The 20,530-nt window shown below is 49.0% G+C and overlaps 1 protein-coding gene across 1 annotated transcript in view; it reads left to right on the top strand.

Annotated features, from left to right (window-relative positions):
- Positions 1 to 20,530, top strand: part of LOC142289690 (contactin-associated protein-like 5) — a 766,069-nt gene that overhangs the window by 374,583 nt on the left and 370,956 nt on the right. The window contains exon 13 of the mRNA XM_075333618.1: positions 15,615 to 15,765. Within this exon, the coding sequence (XP_075189733.1) occupies positions 15,615 to 15,765 (151 nt within the window). The remainder of the gene's footprint in view (positions 1 to 15,614; positions 15,766 to 20,530) is intronic.

Genomic DNA, 20,530 nt, shown 5'->3' with positions numbered 1-20,530 from the left:
CTGTCGCGGGCGGGGAGGACGCCACCGCTGCTGCGCGCTCGCTAACGCTCGGGTCCGGCGCTGCTGCAGCTGCTGCTCGGTGGCTCGAGCGGTGGGCCAGATCCGGGGACTCGAGCGGCGCTCCTCGCCCGTGAGTGAAAAGGGTGGTTGGTTTGGGGGATTTAGTCCGTGACGCCACCCACGGGTCATGATGAAGATGGGCACCACCGCTGCTGGTGATGGGGATCCCGGGAGCGATGGTAGGGAGCAGCTGGGATGTTGTTTTCCCCCTCCGTGGGTAGGGGTCGGTGGTCCTGGGGCCCAGTGATGTGATGGGGAGGCTGGGTTGGTGAGGTGCAGGGTTGCAGAGACAGCGCGGCGCGGTGCCGGATGTCTCGGGTATACTCACTCAGTAAGAGATGCACAAAGTCCTCGGTAAACCAAACAGCTGGATGGACGGGTCCCACAGCCGGCTGCAGTGTCTCTCCCCGGACAGGTGATGGCGGCTGTCTTTCCCTGCACCTTGATGTACTTAGTTGACTACTATGGATCCCCAACAGTAGTCCGCTCCCCGGAGGATGGATGCCAGAGGAGCCCGTTTGCCCGCAGGCACTGGCCCTTGGGTCTCTAGCCTTAGGCAGTAGTTGTATACCCTCACGGTGTGGGCGGTTGCCTTCTATCGGGTCTTTGGTTGTTAGGAAACCCCTTGAGTTCTGGTCACACTCGGATTTGACTATTGTCGGCGGCTCGAAGCCTGGTCGGGGTCCGATGGCCCTGCCTGTGTGTGCTGGCTTCACTTCGCTCCCCGGTCGGTACCGGCGAGCCAACGCCTGACCCCGGTCCTACGGTTCCGCGTTGCTTCACCACTCCTGCAGACGGCCACCACCGTCTGCCAACCTTGTTGTCAGTGCCTGGGCCACAAACCCAGACACTCCAGAGTTTACTCCACTCACTTCCACCTCCTGGACTAAACTTCTTTTTCCGCCTCCAGGCCTGTGAACTCCTTGGTGGGTGGGACCAACCACTTGGCTCCGCCCCACCTGGTGTGGACATCAGACACTGGAGGGAGGCAACAAGTGTTTTGTGTCTGGCTGGTGTCACTGTCTAATCGGGGCGGGGGTGTTTGTGTGTTACCTGTGACGATCTGGCTAGTCCAGGGCGTCACACTCCCCTTTGGCGAAATGCAGACCGTCCGCGGGCTGCCCGTCCATCACAGGTTTTATTTTTTTTTTTTTTTCAAAAACTGTAAAAATATAAATTAACATGAAAACATTTCAAACATATAAGCATTTTTGTTAGGACACTTAAACGTTGCACATATAAAACACATTTTTAATACTGACGGACGGACGGATGTCTTCCGCTCTCCCACCCAAGCAACCTAGACCTGATGCTGCCCCTAAATAGTGGGCAGCACTCCTTGACCCCAGTCCAGGTTCAGGCTGCCCGAGCGGGAACGGGTACGGTTACTCGCACCCGGCTGTCACTTCAGGGGACCCCACGTCCAGGGGGACCCACGGAGGATGGCCACCGGTCCTGGTGGTGGCCGGGCCCCAGCCTGCTCTGCTGCGGGCCCTTCCTCCAATCTGCCTCTCCGGAGGCGGCAACGGCTTCCATCCCATAAAACTATTTACATTCCCACCAGTTCGTGGGTGGCCTGCCAGTTCTCAGCCATGTCCATGAGTAGTCACTCATGCAGGTGGTAAACACAGAGAGTCCCTCCAGGGACAACTTGCCGGCAACGGCCGGTATAATCAAATGGACAATCAGGTAAAGAACTCGGTTGATTAAGGTCATTCACTTAAACTGCTGAGGGTCCCAACGGGGACAACTGCTTGCAACGGCGGACCGCTGCCTATTCCACCTCTTCCTCCGAAGTGGCCTCACCCTTCGCTGTTAATATTGCAAACATCCGGTGGCAGGCCTGGTGGGAGAGGGCCGCCCGGTATCCGTTCCCTTCACCACGCGGGACATAGAAAGCTACTGGCGCATCGCCGTTGGGAAGACTCTCACCCGCTTCCTCGGACTCCGAGACCGGATCTGTGTCAGCCCCTGAGCTGCTGTCATCCGACTCCAGGGAACTAATGGTGGGGCTTGGCAGGTCGGTATCGGTTTCCAGCTGAGGCCAGACTCGTGGCTCCTCCATGGCAAGTGACCCGTTATTGACCGGTGTATGGAGGTCTGCCATCGGTTCTTCTAAATCACCCACTCCAGCTGTTGATTGGCTGGCGTCCTCTCGGGCTTCCGGGCCCTGGCGGGGCAGCGCGGACTCCGCCACCTCCATCGGCAACGGTGGTCTGAGCAGGGTTGTACGGGCGGTCAGCACAGGAGATGGGTCGGGCCCTGCTGGGGCCAGGGGTAGACCGGGTCCTTCAGCCGCAATGGCCGGTCCTTTAGGGACACAAGGGCGTGGGTCACTCACCAGCTACTCTAGCATGGCCTCTATTTCATGCGCCCGCACGACCGCAGCCAGCTCCTCCATCTCAGCGGTCCAGCGATCTAGCAGGTCCCGTACTTGGGCTCGGTTACGGCAGCACAATAGCATCACTTGGGTATTCAGCCAAGCCGCTGTCCCTGGGGCAGGTTCCGGAGACTCAGGCTTCTCAGGTGGTGCGGACATGTTGCAAGCTGCTTGCAGGAACCGATTAGCTTTGCAGAGTCCTGGCATCCCCGCTTTTATAGCCTCGGCTTCATTAGGCAGACACACACCCGCCCCCCCTTGGTTCTCTTCAGCACTTCCGTTTGTTGGGGGCGGGGCTTCGCTTTCGCGCCTTCCCTGCTCGGAGAAGACGCTCGAGCGGGAGATTTTTGCGCCAAGATGGCGGCAATTCAAAATTTTCGGCCGGACACCGCCGGCGGAGATCACAAGGCGCACTTCTACCGGTAAGTAGAGGGTTTCAATCCTCTTCGTGACGCCAAGTTGTCGCGGGCGGGGAAGACGCCGCCTCTGCTGTGCGCTCGCTAACACTTGGGTCCGGCGCTGCTGCGGCTGCTGCTCGGTGGCTTGAGCGGTGGGCCGGATCCGGGGACTCGAGTGGTGCTCCTCGCCCGTGAGTGAAAAGGGTGGTTGGTTTGGGGGATTTAGTCCGTGATGCCACCCACGGGTCGTGGTGAAGATGAGCACCACCGCTGCTGGTGACGGGGATCCCGGGAGCGATGGAAGGTAGCAGCTGGGATGTTGTTTTCCCCCTCCGTGGATAGGAGTCGGTGGTCCCGGGGCCCGGTGATGTGACGGGGAGGCTGGGTTGGTGAGGTGCAGGGTTGCAGGGACAGCGCAGCGTGGTGCCGGATGGCACGGGTGTACTCACTCAGTAAGAGATGCACAAAGTCCTCGGTAAACCAAACGGCTGGATGGACGGGTCCCGCAGCCGGCTGCAGTGTCTCTCCCCGGACAGGTGATGGCGGCTGTCTTTCCCTGCACCTTAATGTACTTAGTTGACTACTATGGATCCCCAACGGTAGTCCGCTCCCTGGTGGATGGATGCCGGAGTAGCCTGTTTCACCGCAGGCGCTGGCCCTTGGGTCTCTAGCCTTAGGCAGTAGCTATATACCCTCACGGTGTGGGTGGTTGCCTTCTATTGGGTCTTTGGTTGTTAGGAAACCCCTGGGGTTCCGGTCACACTCGGATTTGACTATTGTCGGCGGCTCCAAGCCTGGTTGGGGTCCGATGGCCCTGCCTGTGTGTGCTGGATTCACTTCGCTCCCCAGTCGGTACCGGCGGGCCAACGCCCGAACCCGGTCCTACGGTTCCGCGTTGCTTCACCACTCCTGCAGACGGCCACCACCGTCTGCCAACCTTGCTGTCAGTGCCTGGGCTACAAACCCAGACACTCCAGAGTTTACTCCACTCACTTCCACCTCCTGGACTAAACTGTTCTTTTTCTGCCTCCAGGCCTGTGAACTCCTCGGTGGGTGGGGCCAACCGCTTGGCTCCGCCCCACCTGGTGTGGATATCAGACACTGGAGGGAGGCAACAAGTGTTTTGTGTTTGTCTGGTGTCACTGTCTAATGGGAGCGGGGGTGTTTGTGTGTTACCTGTGACGACCTGGCTAGTCCAGGGCGCCACACTCCATTACGATGTGTTCTGCTAATCCCACTGCTGCCACCAGTTGTGATGGAGCCCTTCTCCCATATCACACAATCAACAGAGCGAGAGATGAGTGAGCAATCCCAAGCATATCTATTCCATACAATCCAGAAGATCCATCAAATAATCCACCACACAGAGGGTAAAATATTCCAATAATGGCATGTCCCGGGGATGAGTCACAATCCTTTAGCAGTCCTTTTCCAGGCAAATCGGGATGTCTCAGTCTTTCTGTAGTGTCAGCCTTTACTCAGAGGATCAATCTTTGTCCTTCTCTCTTTTCCTGCTTAGCCAGACAAGCAAATCCCCCAGGTAAGCAGAGAGTTTACAGTAGGTGGATCCCAGGCCTCCTCCCCCAGACTTAGGGACAGGAACACTACAGGGGGTAATTACCTACAGACATTACAATGTACACACAACAATACAAATTATGAACAGTGAACCAAGCATAAAATACGAACCTGCACAGCATGATACATAGTACACATTATCCCAGCATCATAGTATAATAGTAGTGATATTCATGGCATGTGTTACGTCCAGGTGGTGGAAACTCTGGACCGTACACCGGTTTCCCCTGAGGAGGCAGCCAGGCCGGTCACCCCGCCAGAGGCTCCTGATGCACGGCAGCCGAAGCACTATTGGTAGCCAGACAGTCCGTAGAGGAGCAGGAAAGGTGGATGTCGTGGAACAAACGGAGTTCTGGACGGTAGTCCGGGTGACGAGGCTCAGGGTCCGAGGCCGGGTTGTAGGGTCAGGTGGAATCCGGAACCTGCTGAGCGATGGGGCGGGTCACCGAACGGAGCCAGGGACTGGAGACTGGCGGAGCTGCAGAGGTGGTGGAACATCCGCCGAAGTCACCGTCAGGGTCCAGGGATGGACTTGGTTCGGAGCGGCTGGCGTGGCAAGACAGGCTCTGCAAGACAGACAGGGTTAATACAGGGCAAAGCACAGGGTAAAGCAATATGGGGACCTGAACACTAGCTTGCTAAACACGTAGAACAGGCCCCGCCCACCAGGAAAGAGAAACCTAATATACCCTGTACCTGTCTATGCAATTTCCTGTTTCTGGGTGCTGGCCCTTTAAGAGAGGGTCAATGACCGCGCGCGCGCCCTAATGCGCATGCGCGAGGCCCGTGTGCCAGAAGCCAGTCCAGGAAGCGGTGAGGAGGAAGCAGGAGCGCCCGGCTGTGTGTCCCATGTCGCAGAGGAGCGCCGGGAGCAGGGAGCAGGACAAAAGGAGGGTGCAGGCGCGGAGGACGGGACCGGAACCGGGGTGGTGAGCAGGGGACGCCGGCGGGAACCGGGGAGCAAGCCACGGGGACCGGAGAGCGGGGCCCGGGGACCGGGAAGCGTGACAGCATGCAGCCTATTTTTTCTGATACATTACAATTCTGTAAGATGGGAAACTGTAAATGATTAATAACTGCTGAGTAAAAAAAATGGACTGCACATGGATGACAAGTGAGAAAAAAAATGTACCACTTTTCTGGATGAAAATGAGGTGGAGGAGGAAGCAGGAGCGCCCGGCTGTGTGTCCCATGTCGCAGAGGAGCGCCGGGAGCGGGGAGCAGGACACAAGGAGGGTGCAGGCGCGGAGGACGGGACCGGAACCGGGGTGGTGAGCAGGGGACGCCGGCGGGAACCGGGGAGCGGGCCATGGGGACCGGAGTGCGGGGCACGGGGACCGGAGAGCGGGGCCCGGGGACCGGGAAGCGTGACAGTACCCCCTCCCCCACGCCCCCCTCCCCGCAACCGGGACAGGAAGGCACGTATCAGAGGAGTGCCAACATTCTCCCGGGGCTCCCAGGACCTATCCTCCGGACCATACCCCGCCCAGTCCACCAGGAAGTATTGCCGACCTCGCACAGTCTTCATGGCCACGATATCCCTTACCGCATAGATGTCATCGGCAGCGATGGGAGGAGGAGCAGTACCGGCATCAGCGGAGAAGGGACCAAGGACAACAGGCTTGAGCAGGGAGACATGGAAGGAGTTGGGTATCCGCATCGTGGCCGGGAGCTGCAGCTTGTAGGATACTGCATTAATCTTGCTGATGACTTTAAACGGCCCGATGTACCGAGGACCCAACTTGTACGATGGCAACTTCAATCGGACATATTTGGATGCAAGCCAGGCCAAATCACCAGGGGAGAAACACGGGGGATCCAGGCGCCGTTTGTCCGCATGTCTCTTCATCCGCAAAGAAGCACGCTCTAGGGAAGTCTTGACAGAGCTCCATATGGCTGAGAAGTCTTGGACCAGAGCATCTGCTGCGGGGACGTCGGAAGCCGAGGATACTGGCAATGGGACAGAAGGCTGAAGTCCGTAAACGACTCGGAAGGGAGAGCAGGAAGTGGACTCGCTGATGTGGTGGTTGTGGGAGAACTCAGCCCAAGGAAGAAGCGCGGACCAGTCATCGTGATGGGCATTAACGTAGTGGCGCAGGAAGGAGGTTAGGATCTGATTGACCCTTTCCACTTGCCCATTCAACTGAGGATGGTAGGCTGAAGAGAAGTCCAGAGATACTCCCAGATGTTTGCAGAGGGCCCTCCAGAAGCGCGAGGTAAACTGAGTTCCTCTGTTGGACACAATGTGTGTGGGAAAGCCATGCAATCGGAATATATGTTGTATGAAGGAGTCAGCTAGTTCCTGGGCAGAGGGCAGCCCGGCCATGGGAATGAAGTGAGCCATTTTTGAGAAACGGTCCACCACAACCCATATGACTGTGTGTCCAGAGGATAAGCGTAAGTCCGTAATGAAGTCCATTGCAATATGTTGCCACAGAACGGAAGGAATGGGCAGAGGCAGAAGACGTCCATATGGTAGGTGCTTGGGTGTCTTGTTCCGGGCACAGGACGAACAGGCTGAGACGAAGGTTGCGACGTCTTTACAGAGAGACGGCCACCAGTAGTGACGGACAATCGTACTCCACGTCTTCTTCTGACCAGCGTGGCCGGCGATCTTTGAGGCATGGCCCCATTGCAGGACTCTGTGTCTGTCAGTATCAGAGACATAGGTTTTCCCAGGGGGTATCTGAGTCAGAGCGACAGGAGCCACCGGAATGACTTTGCTGGGGCTGATGATGGGCTGGAACGTCTCCTCCTCCAGCTCAATGGGCACGAAGGACCTAGACAAGGCGTCTGCCCGCACGTTCTTGTCCGCGGGCCGAAAATGGAGTTGGAAATCAAAACGAGCAAAAAACAAGGACCAGCGGGCTTGTCGTGGGTTCAGTCTTTGGGCTGACCGCAGATACTGCAGATTCTTGTGGTCCGTGTAGATAATCACAGGATATACAGCTCCCTCCAAGAGGTAGCGCCATTCCTCCAAGGCCAGCTTGACGGCCAGTAGCTCCCGATCACCGATGGAGCTGTTACGTCCGGGTGGTGGAAACTCTGGACCGTACACCGGTTTCCCCTGAGGAGGCAGCCAGGCCGGTCACCCCGCCAGAGGCTCCTGATGCACGGCAGCCGAATTACTATTGGTAGCCAGACAGTCCGTAGAGGAGCAGGAAAGGTGGATGTCGTGGAACAAACGGAGTTCTGGACGGTAGTCCGGGTGACGAGGCTCAGGGTCCGAGGCCGGGTTGTAGGGTCAGGCGGAATCCGGAACCTGCTGAGCGATGGGGCGGGTCACCGAACGGAGCCAGGGACTGGAGACTGGCGGAGCTGCAGAGGTGGTGGAACAGCCGCCGAAGTCACCGTCAGGGTCCAGGGATGGACTTGGTTCGGAGCGGCTGGCGTGGCAGGACAGGCTCTGCGAGACAGGGTTAATACAGGGCAAAGCACAGGGTAAAGCAATACGGGGACCTGAACACTAGCTTGCTAAACACGTAGAACAGGCCCCGCCCACCAGGAAAGAGAAACCTAATATACCCTGTACCTGTCTATGCAATTTCCTGTTTCTGGGTGCTGGCCCTTTAAGAGAGGGTCAATGACCGCGCGCGCGCCCTAATGCGCATGCGCGAGGCCCGTGTGCCAGAAGCCAGTCCAGGAAGCGGTGAGGAGGAAGCAGGAGCGCCCGGCTGTGTGTCCCATGTCGCAGAGGAGCGCCGGGAGCGAGGAGCAGGACAAAAGGAGGGTGCAGGCGCGGAGGACGGGACCGGAACCGGGGTGGTGAGCAGGGGACGCCGGCGGGAACCGGGGAGCAAGCCACGGGGACCGGAGAGCGGGGCCCGGGGACCGGGAAGCGTGACAGCATGCAGCCTATTTTTTCTGATACATTACAATTCTGTAAGATGGGAAACTGTAAATGATTAATAACTGCTGAGTAAAAAAAATGGACTGCACATGGATGACAAGTGAGAAAAAAAATGTACCACTTTTCTGGATGAAAATGGGGCCGATTTTTTCATACGCTCTTATGACCCTAGCCCTATAGGAGTTATATTTTGCATATACAGGGAGTATTATAATAATTATATTCTTGGTTATAGTAGGTTGAATTATTGTTAGCAAAGTCTTGTACATAGAGGGCAGTATTAAAATGCTCATTTTCTTGCAAATGAATAGGAGTTCTCCATGTATGAGAATATAACTACTATAATACTGCCCCTATGTATAAGAATAGCAGACAATCTCTGTTATTAAAGTTATTTATTATATTCAGACGTTTCTTTCGGTGCTCAGAATAAACTTTAGATGTAATATCACCCAGCTAGAGATGATAAAGTGTTTCTGGGACTGGTAAAATAAATTGTAGGGTAATAATTAAATGAGTATATTAGGTGAAGTTACCTCATTTATAATGTGTGATTAATGATATGCAAGACCCCAATGGATATGTAAATTAGCCTTCTCAGTTAAACAATGAACATAGTTGTTATTAGTATTGTTTTGTTTTTTAAATTCATCAACAGTCGTTACTAATTACCCTTCACCCTTGGGCACCAGGCTGTGCCGATACCTGAGATCTCAGCAGTTTTCTGTGCTTTGCTCTCTGATGATAGGTGTTATCTTACTGACAGAGTGTTCATGTAATTGTATAATGTCATGATTATTAATACACTGCCAGCACTAACAGATATCATACTGTCCTCACTGTGATGCAGCGAAAAGAACTTACATTAATGGAAAACAAAGCTAAAGCCTTGAATAATGAAACAGTTACAACTTTCCAATATAATTAGTTTTATTGCCTCACTGGTTTAACCCCTTACTGACCTAGGACAGACGAGTAAGTCATAGGTCGTGTTTCTGCCTTTGATGCGGGCTCACACGCTGAGCCCGCATCTTTCCCTGCACATGTCAGCTGATCTGATCAGCCAATGGCTGAATCTTAACAGCCACAGGTGAATCAGAGATCTAACCGTGGCTGTTAACCAGTTAAATCCCGCTGTCAATCTCTGACAGCGGGATATAACAAGCGCCAGCACAGGGCCGGTTTCAGGTTTTTGTGGGCCCTGGGTGAAAGAGTCTCAGTGGGCCCCATCCACACATAGACATGTACAGATACATACTCATACAGGCATACGTACACATACATATTTAAAGAGAAATTTAAAAAAAAACACATATAAATAGACATAAATGTAGACACAGTCATATACACTGACATACATAGATATACACATATTACATGCACACACAGACACATTAAAGATATTTCTAATATTTGGAATCTGAAAACAGCCACATTCACCTACCCCACTTGTCTCCATCCAGCTCCTCCTGGGCATGTGTCTGTGCCACGCTGATTGGTGGCAGTCACTAACAGACATGGCCACACATAGAGCACACTGACACAGCTGTATATACATCACAAGAGAGGCTGGGGACATACACATTACTGGGGGGCATACATATTACTGAGGAAAGCGGTATACAGCAATGGGGACATACCGCTCCAAAGGGGGGCATACAGCTCTAGAGGGGAGCAGTGGCTCTGGGGTGGGGGGTCAAACAGCTCTGAACTGGGGGGTGACACGCAGCTCTGGGGGTATACAGCACTGGGATGGGGGGACATACAGCTCTGAGGGGGTATACGGCACCAGGGTAGAGGGGACATACAACTCTGGGCTTATAATAGTATGCAGCCCCCATATTCCTCTATATAGTGTTATGAAGCCTCATAGTCCTCCATATAGTATTATGTAGCCCCCATGTATTATAATGCAGCCCCCATATGGCATTATGCAGCCCCCATATGGCACTATGCAACCCCCATATGGCACTGCGCATCGCCCATATGGCACTATGCAGCCCCCAAATGGAACTATGCAACCCCCATATGGCACTATGTAACCCCTATATAGTACTAGGCAACACCCATATAACATTAAGCAGGCCCTATACAGCACAATCCAGACCCAGATAGCATTATGCACCCACATGTAGTATACAGCCCGCTTATAGCACAATGCAGACCCAGATAGCATTAGGCACCTTCATGTAGTATACAGCCCGTATATAGCACAGTGCAGACCGAGATAGCATTAGGCACGTTCATGTAGTATACAGCCCGTATATAGCACAGTGCAGACCTAGATAGCATTAGCACCTTCATGTAGTATACAGCCCGTATATAGCACAGTGCAGACTCAGATAGCATTAGGCATCATCATGTAGTATACAGCCCGTTTATAGCACAATGCAGGCCCAGATAGCATTAGGCACCTTAATGTAGTATACAGCCCGCATAAAGCACAATGCAGGGCCAGATAGCATTAGGCATCCTCATATAGTATACAGCCTGTATATAGCACAATACAGGACCATATAGCATTAGGCATCCTCATGTAATATACAGCCCCCATATCATTTAATGCACCCCCATGGTTGTCTGGCCACAGTGATTGAATATATACTCACTTTTCCTCGTTCCCCCGCTGCTCCGGTCTCCTCAGCATATCCACTGCTGTCGCTCGCTCTGAGGTTACTGCAGGCGCTCAGTGTTGACGTCACCGCGCTCTGCTGCTGAGCTGTCAGAGCGCCTACAGACACTGCGGGAGAATGATAAGAGAGTGAGCGCACCGCTCCATCTCATCATTGCTTTCAATTGTATTGGCAACTGCGATGCCAATACAATTGAAAGTGAGATCCTCGGCGGGGGAAGAGGCCGGTGACTACCCTGAGTAGCGGTGGCGTAGCCTGCCCCCCAGCAGCTCAGTGGCCCGGCATTTGACCGGGTTTGCCGGGTGCTGACGTAAAGGAGATATCATGAGAAGTCGGGGGTCAGTTGATGATCACTGTGTGTCATGACGAAATTTTCACAGGAGATCAGAATAGAGCGATGCTGAAGCATCACTCTGTGTAGCATAAGTGATCGGATATTTGCAACTTTAAGACCTCTAAGGGGATTAGTAAATACAATAAAAACTGGAAAAAAAGTTTTTAAAATGTGAAAAAAATAAAAAAATACACAAGTTCAATTCATCCCTCTTTTGTCACATTGAAAATAAAACAATAAAAAAATAAAAAATACACATATTTGGTATTGCTGCATTCAGAAACGTTCGATCTATCAAACTCTAAAATATATTAATCTGATCAGTAAACAGCATAACAAAAAAAAATAAAAACCTCCAGAATTACGTTTTTTGGGCCACTGCAAAATTGCAATAAAATGCTAGAAGAGGCGATCGCAATAAAAATGTCAACTTAGGGCACATAAAATAAGCCATCACTAAGCTCCAGATCCAGAGAACTAAAAATATTAAGGTTTTCAGAAAATAGCGCTAAAAGCAAATTATTTTTCCCCACAAACATCTGAATTTTTTTTACTACTTAAATTGAAAGAAAACCATACTTATTTAGTTTCTGCATACTCGTACTGACGTGGGGAATCATACTGCCAGGTCAGTTTTAGCATGTAGTGAAGACGGTAAATAAAAACCCAAAAATCAGAATCTTGGAATTGCAGTTTTTTGCAATTTCACCGCACTTGGATTTTATTTCTTGTTTGTCAATACACTATATGGTAAAACTTCCATTCAAAACTACAACTCATCCCACAAAAAAAAACCCTCATATGGCAATATTGACAGAAAAATAAACACGTTACGGCTCTTGGAAGGCGAGGGGGTGAAACGAAAATGCAAAATGGAAAATTGCCAAGGGGTGAAGGGCTTAAAGATCTCTGCTTGCTGTAAGTGAATAAGAATATTGTGTGTGTGTGTGTATATATATATATATATATATATATATATATATATAGTGTTTAACTGATAAAGGGTACAATTATAGAAAACAAGAACATTTCTATTCACTAATAGAAAATATGGAATGCAACGACCACAATTCATCACTTGCGGATTTTTAAAATTACTCTTTTTTTCTTTGTCGCTTGAGCCTGTAAAAGGCCCATTAGTTTTCATTTGCGCCATAAAAACAACAAAAAATAGATTTTGCACTTCAGTAGGGTATTGGAGCACAATTGTGCAGAAATTTACAGTAGTTAGAAGAGTTACAAATGATGAATTGCACTTCTACATCTGGAGAACCAAAACTATGTCCATAATGTGGAACAAAAAATGAGCAAGTAATGTGAAAGGGAACCTGTCAGTACAATGAGCCTCCTCGAACCTTATACAGTGGGTACGGAAAGTATTCAGACCCCTTTACATTATTCACTCTTTGTTTCATTGCAGCCATTTGGTAAATTCAAAAAAGTTCATTTTTTTTCTCATTAATGTACACTCTGCACCCCATCTTAACAGAAAAAACCCCACAAATGTAGACATTTTTGCAAATTTATTAAACAAGAAAAACTGAAATATCACATGGTTATAAGTATTCAAACCCTCTGTTCAGTATTCAGTAGAAGCACCTTTTGCACTAGTAAAGCCATGAGTCTTCTTGAGAATGATGCAACAAGTTTTTCAAACCTGGATTTGGGGATCCTCTGCCATTTTTCCTTGCAGATTCGCTCCAGTTCCTTCAGGTTGAATGGTGAACGTTGGTGGACAGCCATTTTCAGGTCTCTCTAGAGATGCTCAATTGGGTTTAGGTCAGGGATCTGGCTGGGGCAGTCAAGAATGATCACAGAGTTGTTCTGAAGCCACTCCTTTATTATTTTAGCTGTGTGCTTAGGGTCATTATCTTGTTGGAAGGTGAACCTTCTGCAAAGTCTGAGGTGCATAGCACTCTGAAAGAGGTTTTCTTATGGGATATCTCTGTACTTGGCCGCATTATTCTTTCCTTCAATTGCAACCAGTTGTCCTGTCCCTGCAGCTGAAATACACCCCCAAAGGATGATGCTGCCACCACCATGTTTCACTGTTGGAATTGTATTGGGCAGGTGATGAGCACTGCCTGGTTTTCTAAACACATACTGCTTAAGATTATCACCAAAAATGCTCTATCTTCATCTCATCAGACCAGAGAATCTTATTTCTCATAGTCTGGGAGTGATTCATGTGTTTTTTTGCAAACTCTATGCGGGCTTTCATATGCCTTGCACTGAGGAGAGGCTTCCGTCGGGCCACTCTGCCATAAAAACCCGACTGGTGGAGGGCTGCAGTGATAGTTGACTTCGTGGAACTTTCTACCATCTTCCTACTACATCTCTGGAGCTCAGCCACAGTGATCTTGGGGTTCTTCTTTACCTCTCTCACCAAGGCTCTTCTCCTACGATTGCTCAGTTTGGCTGGATGCCCAGGTCTAGGAAGAGTTCTGGTGATCCCAAACGTCTTCCATTTATGGATTATCAAGGCTACTGTGCTCTTCGGAACCTTGAGTACTGTAAAAATTCTTTTTTAACCTTGGCCAGATCTGTGCCTTGTCACCATTCTGTCTCTGAGCTCCTTGAGTAGTTTCTTTGACCTCATGATTCTCATTTGTTCTGACATGCACTGTGAGCTGTGAGGTCTTATATAGACAGGTGTGTGCCTTTTCAAATCAAGTCCTATCAGTTTAATTAAACACAGCTGGACTCCAATGAAGGAGTAGGACCATGTCAAGGAGGATCACAAGGAAATGGACAACTTGTAACTTAAATATGAGTGTCTAAACAAAGGGTCTGAATACTTATGACCATGTGATATTTCACTTTTTCTTGTTTAATACATTTGCAAAAATGTCTACATTTCTGGGCTTTTTATGTTAAGATGGGGTGCAGAGTGTACTTTAATGTGAAAAAAATGACTTTTTTGAATTTACCAAATGGCTGCAATGAAACAAAGAGTGAAAAATGTAAAGGGGTCTGAATACTTTTCACACCCACTGTATGTGGGCTCACAGGCCTGTGAACTATAGATCCTATCCATTGCTGCATTTCTGAGAAGTCAGCGTTTTCAATCATTTGCAAATTAGGTGTTAAGTACTCATGAGGCCACATTCACACATTCAGTATTCGTTGACTATTTTTTCCTCGTTGACTATTTTTGTTTGCAGCCAAAACCAGGAGTGGCACAATCAGAGGCAATGTATAATAGTGACACGTGCATCACTCCTGGTTTTGGCTTACACATACTGAGGTAAAAACTCTCAAAATACTCAATGTGTGATTGTGACCTGTGATAAAGCACTTCTTCATTCTCCCAAGGATGTTTCTCTGTCCAGCCCCTGCCATTTTAGGCCAAGTTCACTTGTTCAGTATTTGGTGAGTTTTTTACCTCAGTATTAGTAAACCAAAACTAGGAGTGGGACAATCAGAGGAATTCTCATTCCGCATGTTCACCCCCATAAACATAAAAAAGCCTATACTCCGGTGCCAGTGCACATCCAGTTAAGTCAGAACTTGTGTTCCTTGGGCTCATGTGACATTGATACAACATGGGACCCCCACAGCCCTTCAACGCCGACTTCCTTCTCCCTGCCTTAAGTAATTAACAGCTGCCACTTACTTCCTGTTAATTACTTAAACATACGAAAGCAGGGAGAAAGAAGCCGGTGTTGATTGATCGTGAGGCTCGTGTGTAATACCAATGTCACGTTAGCCCTGGGAATGTGAGAGTCGGCATAGCTGGAACCGTACCGACACCGGATGTAAGTATAGGCTTTTTCATATTTATGGGGGTGAATATTAGGAATGAGAGGGGGTTGTCCAAGTAATGTAGAACCCCTTTAAGTGCTCTGTCATGCCCAGAGCATCTCATTTGCACATGTATTACAATGCTACTTACTCAGGAATACAGCAACATATAGCAAATATAAATATCTTGTTTGATTTACATTTCAAAGACCTGCATGCCCGTATATGAAGTTTTGATAGTTGTTCTTACTGACAGATTCCCTTTAACTCAAAAAAATGTGGGAATAAAATATTGAATAAAACACAAATAAGGCAATGTGTCAGTATAAAATCATTTTTGCTCCAGAAAAAAAGTGTAATGACAAAGTGTAAGGAGCAGAGATGTGCTCAGAATTGCACTTTGCATAGGGGTCACAGTTAGACTCGCTTTTTCTTTTTTCCACACACTGACGCTATAATGTGAATTAGGAAATATCATTTATCTTCTACAGTAACAGGATGGAGGCGCTAAGTGGGCAGAGTGAATACGCAGATAGCTGGAAACCGAGAGGCCACGAGCAGTATATAAACCTGTGATCATACGTGTGTTCAGTAACTTCCAGTCTTATGAATATTTCTGTGTGTTGGCTATTTGCAGGTGGTGCGCCCTTTACCTGGTGGATCGGAAAGGGCAATGAGAAGCACTCGTACTGGGGAGGGTCCTTACCGGGGCAGTGCACCTGTGGACTAGAAGAAAGCTGCATTGATATGAGGCATTACTGCAACTGTGACGCCGACAAGAGTGACTGGTAAGAAAGCAGCTCCGCTCACTGCACAGGAATGCCACCTTCTATTATTGCTATATAGGCATGTGGCAGAGTTGGGGTTGTCAGCTGGCTCAGCTCATGGAGATATCAGGTTGAATTTACTTTTTGTACTTGAGTCATTGACATGTCTGCTTCCATATTTATCCTGATCTTTGTATACTTCTTGCACACTTGCATTGTAAGATGTAGATTTATACACCAAACATTGTACAAAGCTCTGCTGTCCAGTAATATACACTATATAATGCAGAAGATTGTACTTCACTCTTCTGTTCTCAAGTTACATCATTATAGTGCTATAAGGCATATGGAGAGATTGTTTTAGTCCATATAAGAATTTTTTTTTACTTGGAATTAATAAATTTGAAGTTTTTTTTAAAGACATGGGGCTGGATATGTTTCCCTCCCCTCCTCCTTTCCAATGATTGTGACTGTAATGTACAATGATTCTATCTGTCTCTTTAAGAAAAACCAGGTCTAGGGAATTGTGGGTAGGGACAGGAAGAGAGGCGGAAAGGAGGTTTTTAGTTTCAGTTATGACCATGCTGATGTAACTGTATGCTGGAGAATAAAGAATAAAGTACAGTTACAAGTTACTCTCGTGGATTCCTTACACCGTGTGGACATTACAGTGACATTATTATATACCATCTGATGTGTGTACACAGTATTTCACACTACTCTGTACTCTGGATGTGGTATACCATATACATAGATATACAATGTACTGCACTGATCACACCTGGACCTACAGGACCTCACATATTCTATATGTAATATGAGCCATATAATGTGTGCTGTCCTTCAGGCTCAGATGTGATCAGTTAACAAACAGAATCTAAATTTGACCATACCAATATTGATTTGATGGTGGGGAGAGAAGTGACTCACCCCACCCACACAACCTCCATAAGTAAAGCAAAAAACAGGAGAACAAGGAGTTTATTGTGTAATAAACAGTATCTTTTTATTTTTAGTAAAGATATTTTTTTGAAGATTTTTTAAAAAATTAATTAATGAACAAACAAAAAACAACAGATGATAGCAGACACATCTGAAAAACATGAATGATAAAAAAGGTCATAGGGACACAAGACAAATTGTACAGAACTGCAATGAGAAGAAAAAAAGGGCCATGTGCCAGAGGCTTGAGGTAGCCACACAAAGCAGGTACTGTCACCTACACATCAATTGCACACATCAACAAAGTGCTATGTGCCAAGGAGAAAGATTGCAATATACCCATGAGAAATATCAAAAAATAGCAGCACTATAAATAAAGTGCTAAGTGCAGAAAAGGGGGGGGGGGGTAGCAAAGGGAAGCTGAAGGAGTTGTATCAGTAACAATAAGTATTTAGATCATACAGTTAACAACAGCTTCCCTGGACGAAGTACTGAAGTGCAATCACAGCAGCATTGGTGATGGAAGTATGCTATCGATGTGTAGGTCACATACCATTGGAGGGTCAGGCTTCTTCAGGGAGGGAGAGTGGCCACTCTCCCTCCCTGAAGAAGCCGTGTATGGGGATATTTTTCTCCCCTAGGTGAAACGTACGTCGGTGGGTGTGGGGGGTATTTTGCCTTCCTTGGGACACCTTCACAAGACTCGAACTGCTCTGACCCTCAAATGGTATGTGACCTACACATCGATAGCATACTTCCATCACCAATGCTGCTGTGATTGCACTTCAGTACTTCGTCTAGAGAAGCTGTTGTTAACTGTATGATCTAAATACTTATTGTTACTGATACAACTCTTTCAGCTTCCCTTTGCTACCCCCCCTTTTCTGCACTTAGCACTTTATTTATAGTGCTGCTATTTTTTGATATTTCTTATGGGTATATTGCAATCTTTCTCCTTGGCACATAGCACTTTGTTGATGTGTGCAATTGATGTGTAGGTGACAGTACCTGCTTTGTGTGGCTACCTCAATCCTCTGGCACATGGCCCTTTTTTCCTTCTCATTGCAGTTCTGTACAATTTGTTTTGTGTCCCTATGACCTTTTTTATCATTCATGTTTTTCAGATGTGTCTGCTATCATCTGTTGTTTTTTGTTTGTTCATTAATTAATTTTTTAAAAAATCTTCAAAAAAATATCTTTACTAAAAATAAAAAGATACTGTTTATTACACAATAAACTCCTTGTTCTCCTGTTTTTTGCTTTCAGATGTGATCAGTGCAGGATTCTGTGTAGTGATGTCTGAGCTCTCCGCTGGAGCTCAGTGGAGTTATTGCAGGGGAGGGATGAGGTTGGAGCCGATGACCCGGCACTGACTGCCCGACCTGATCTGCAGCAGTTCACACTCCTGCAATAACTCACACTGATCCCCAGCAGAGTGGACGCTGACACTATGGAATCTCGTCTGGAGCGGCGTCCTGCTACCTCTCACTGCAGCCTCCTGCCTGGCACCATGCTGGATGATCTCATACTTACTGTGATCCACTGGGGCCTCCGCTTGGGTCCTCCCACAAGCCCCTTTACGGCAGGAAGAAGCAGCATCAGGCGCGCGGTGACATCATCCTTGCAAATGCAGCCCACACAGCGTGCAGTGAGCATGTTTGCAGCACAGTGATGGCCGGTATTGAAATTCTTTAAAGGTACAGTGAGGTCCTGAATGACTGCGGCATTAATAAAATCGCGGCCACACAGATGGTGATGGGGGCCCCCTCAAAAGCTGTTGTGGTGCGGGCCCTGGGGCTGTAGCCCCACCTGCCCTGCTCTGCTCAGCATTCAGAGACCTGGTAGATCTGCAGCAGATAAAATAGTGATTACATCAAAACTGCACACAAAAAGACCAGTAAGTGACACACCACTGAAATCAGCATCTCTGCCCATGCATAATGCTGCTAGCAAGAACCCAATGACAGATTCCTTTAAGAGATCTACAACTGAGGATTGTGTTAGAGTTATGTTTGACTTGTCCATAACAGCAACCAGAAGAATTGTAAATGCAGCTCTGGATGTGATAGGAGGAAAATATATTCATCTACAAACATATATAATTAATTGTAACTTAAAGGGGTGGTTCACTACTCTACAACAGTGACCACTATTCTGTAAAACTGATAGGGAAGGTGACGCGCCCACCGGGGCCTGGGGTGACTCGTTACCGTGCTGTGGTACTGCTGCTGGGGTGCCGTGGTGGCCAGGCCCGGCTCCCTGACCCCGGCGATGTTGTTTAATAAAGATGTAGGGGAGGATGGGAGTTGTTTGTGATGCCACCTGTAGTATGTGGCAAGTTTGGTGTGGCCGCTGTGAGACAGGGACCTCTGGGGCTGATGGTGATGCAGCTTTGATGGTATAGCGCTCTCCACAGGTAGTCCTGGGCCCCAGGGCGGAAGATGGTGCTAGTAGTCTATAATGGCGGAAGCAGGCAAATAAGGGAGTGACTCAGGGATGCAGTTAATAGATATTTTACTCTCTGTAGCTGGTTACACACAAGCCGGGGATCACCCTTGTAGTGCCGGGATTAACCGTGATGGGCTCCAGACGATCCCAGGTAGTTCGGAGGTCGACTTCGGTGCACCTAAATTTAATGTGCTCTTTCCCTGGTCGACTTCTGTGCTAGCTTCGTCCTTCTGCCTTGCGCCCTCACTCACTGAACTCTGTCCTGTGCACATGAACCTGTGAACCCTGTTGAGTGGCGTGAAGCTCTGTCCCTGTTGGTCCTTTTTGGGTCACTTTCAAGTAAATTTGTGTGTGGTGGTAGCTTTGGTGCTTAGAGACACCACAGCCACTGGTTTCACTAGGGAGCCCGTGGGTTTAATCCCCTCTAGCCTGGGGACCAGTCCACGTATTGCGACCGTGTCCCTCCACTCGATTATATGTGGAACAAGTCCACGGGTTAGCGTAGTATTTCCCATGGGCTCTTGGACCCTTCTATCTATGCCCAGGCCGAGCGGTCCCAGCTCCAGACCTTGGGTCCTCCACTCCTCCGACTAGACTTCCTTCTCCTTTCTTCCTCCACACGTCACCTCTGTTCCCACTCAGCTGACTCCACCCCCCGTTTTCGTTCGGGTATAATCACGCCCTTACCAGGTTTGTTGATGTGTTGCTAAGTGAGTGAGCTGTGCTTCTGTGTGAACCGATGTTGACCTCCTCCTTACCCAGGATGAAATACCACACCTCTGGCTGAGGTGCAGTACCTCTGTGGCAACTGAAGCCTCAGCGGCGCCACTCTCCCCCACAGCAAATCCCAGCACGTCCTTGGTCTGGAACACAAAAATACAGTGCAGACATGCAATTTTTGTATGCTTTCAACATCATGAACATTTCAAACATTTCTTCCCTTTATGGGAGGCATCATTTCTTGAACGTTACCAACATAACCCTTACATTACACTATGACATTATAAAACTTGACAGTATAAAATATTTTCTTAGCATAATAAACTTTTTGGAGAGCACAATGCCAAGTGTCCTTGCACCGCTCTCGTAATGTGCAATCTTGTAGTAGAAAGATAAACAAAGTGGGGGACCCGCCACAAACAAACCCCCAACGTAGGCTCTGTGTGGACGACAGAGTGTTCCTGATCCCACACGGAACATCCCCTAGGCTCGAAGCCAGCTCTATAGCCACTGGCTGTGGGGTTACTTGGGAGTTCTGCACGATTTTGGTTAGGCGGCCATAGCTTTGGTCAGCTCCTGCACTTGGAGCCGGAGATCATTCGAGGGGTCACTACCCAAGGTCTGCTCACTCGCCCCCACTGTCAGACGAGAGGATGACATCACCTCCATGCAAGGG

The sequence above is a fragment of the Anomaloglossus baeobatrachus genome, chromosome 2 (assembly GCF_048569485.1).
Source record: "Anomaloglossus baeobatrachus isolate aAnoBae1 chromosome 2, aAnoBae1.hap1, whole genome shotgun sequence".
NCBI classification, from domain to species: domain Eukaryota; kingdom Metazoa; phylum Chordata; class Amphibia; order Anura; family Aromobatidae; genus Anomaloglossus; species Anomaloglossus baeobatrachus.
This window is presented reverse-complemented; position numbering and strand designations above follow the sequence as displayed.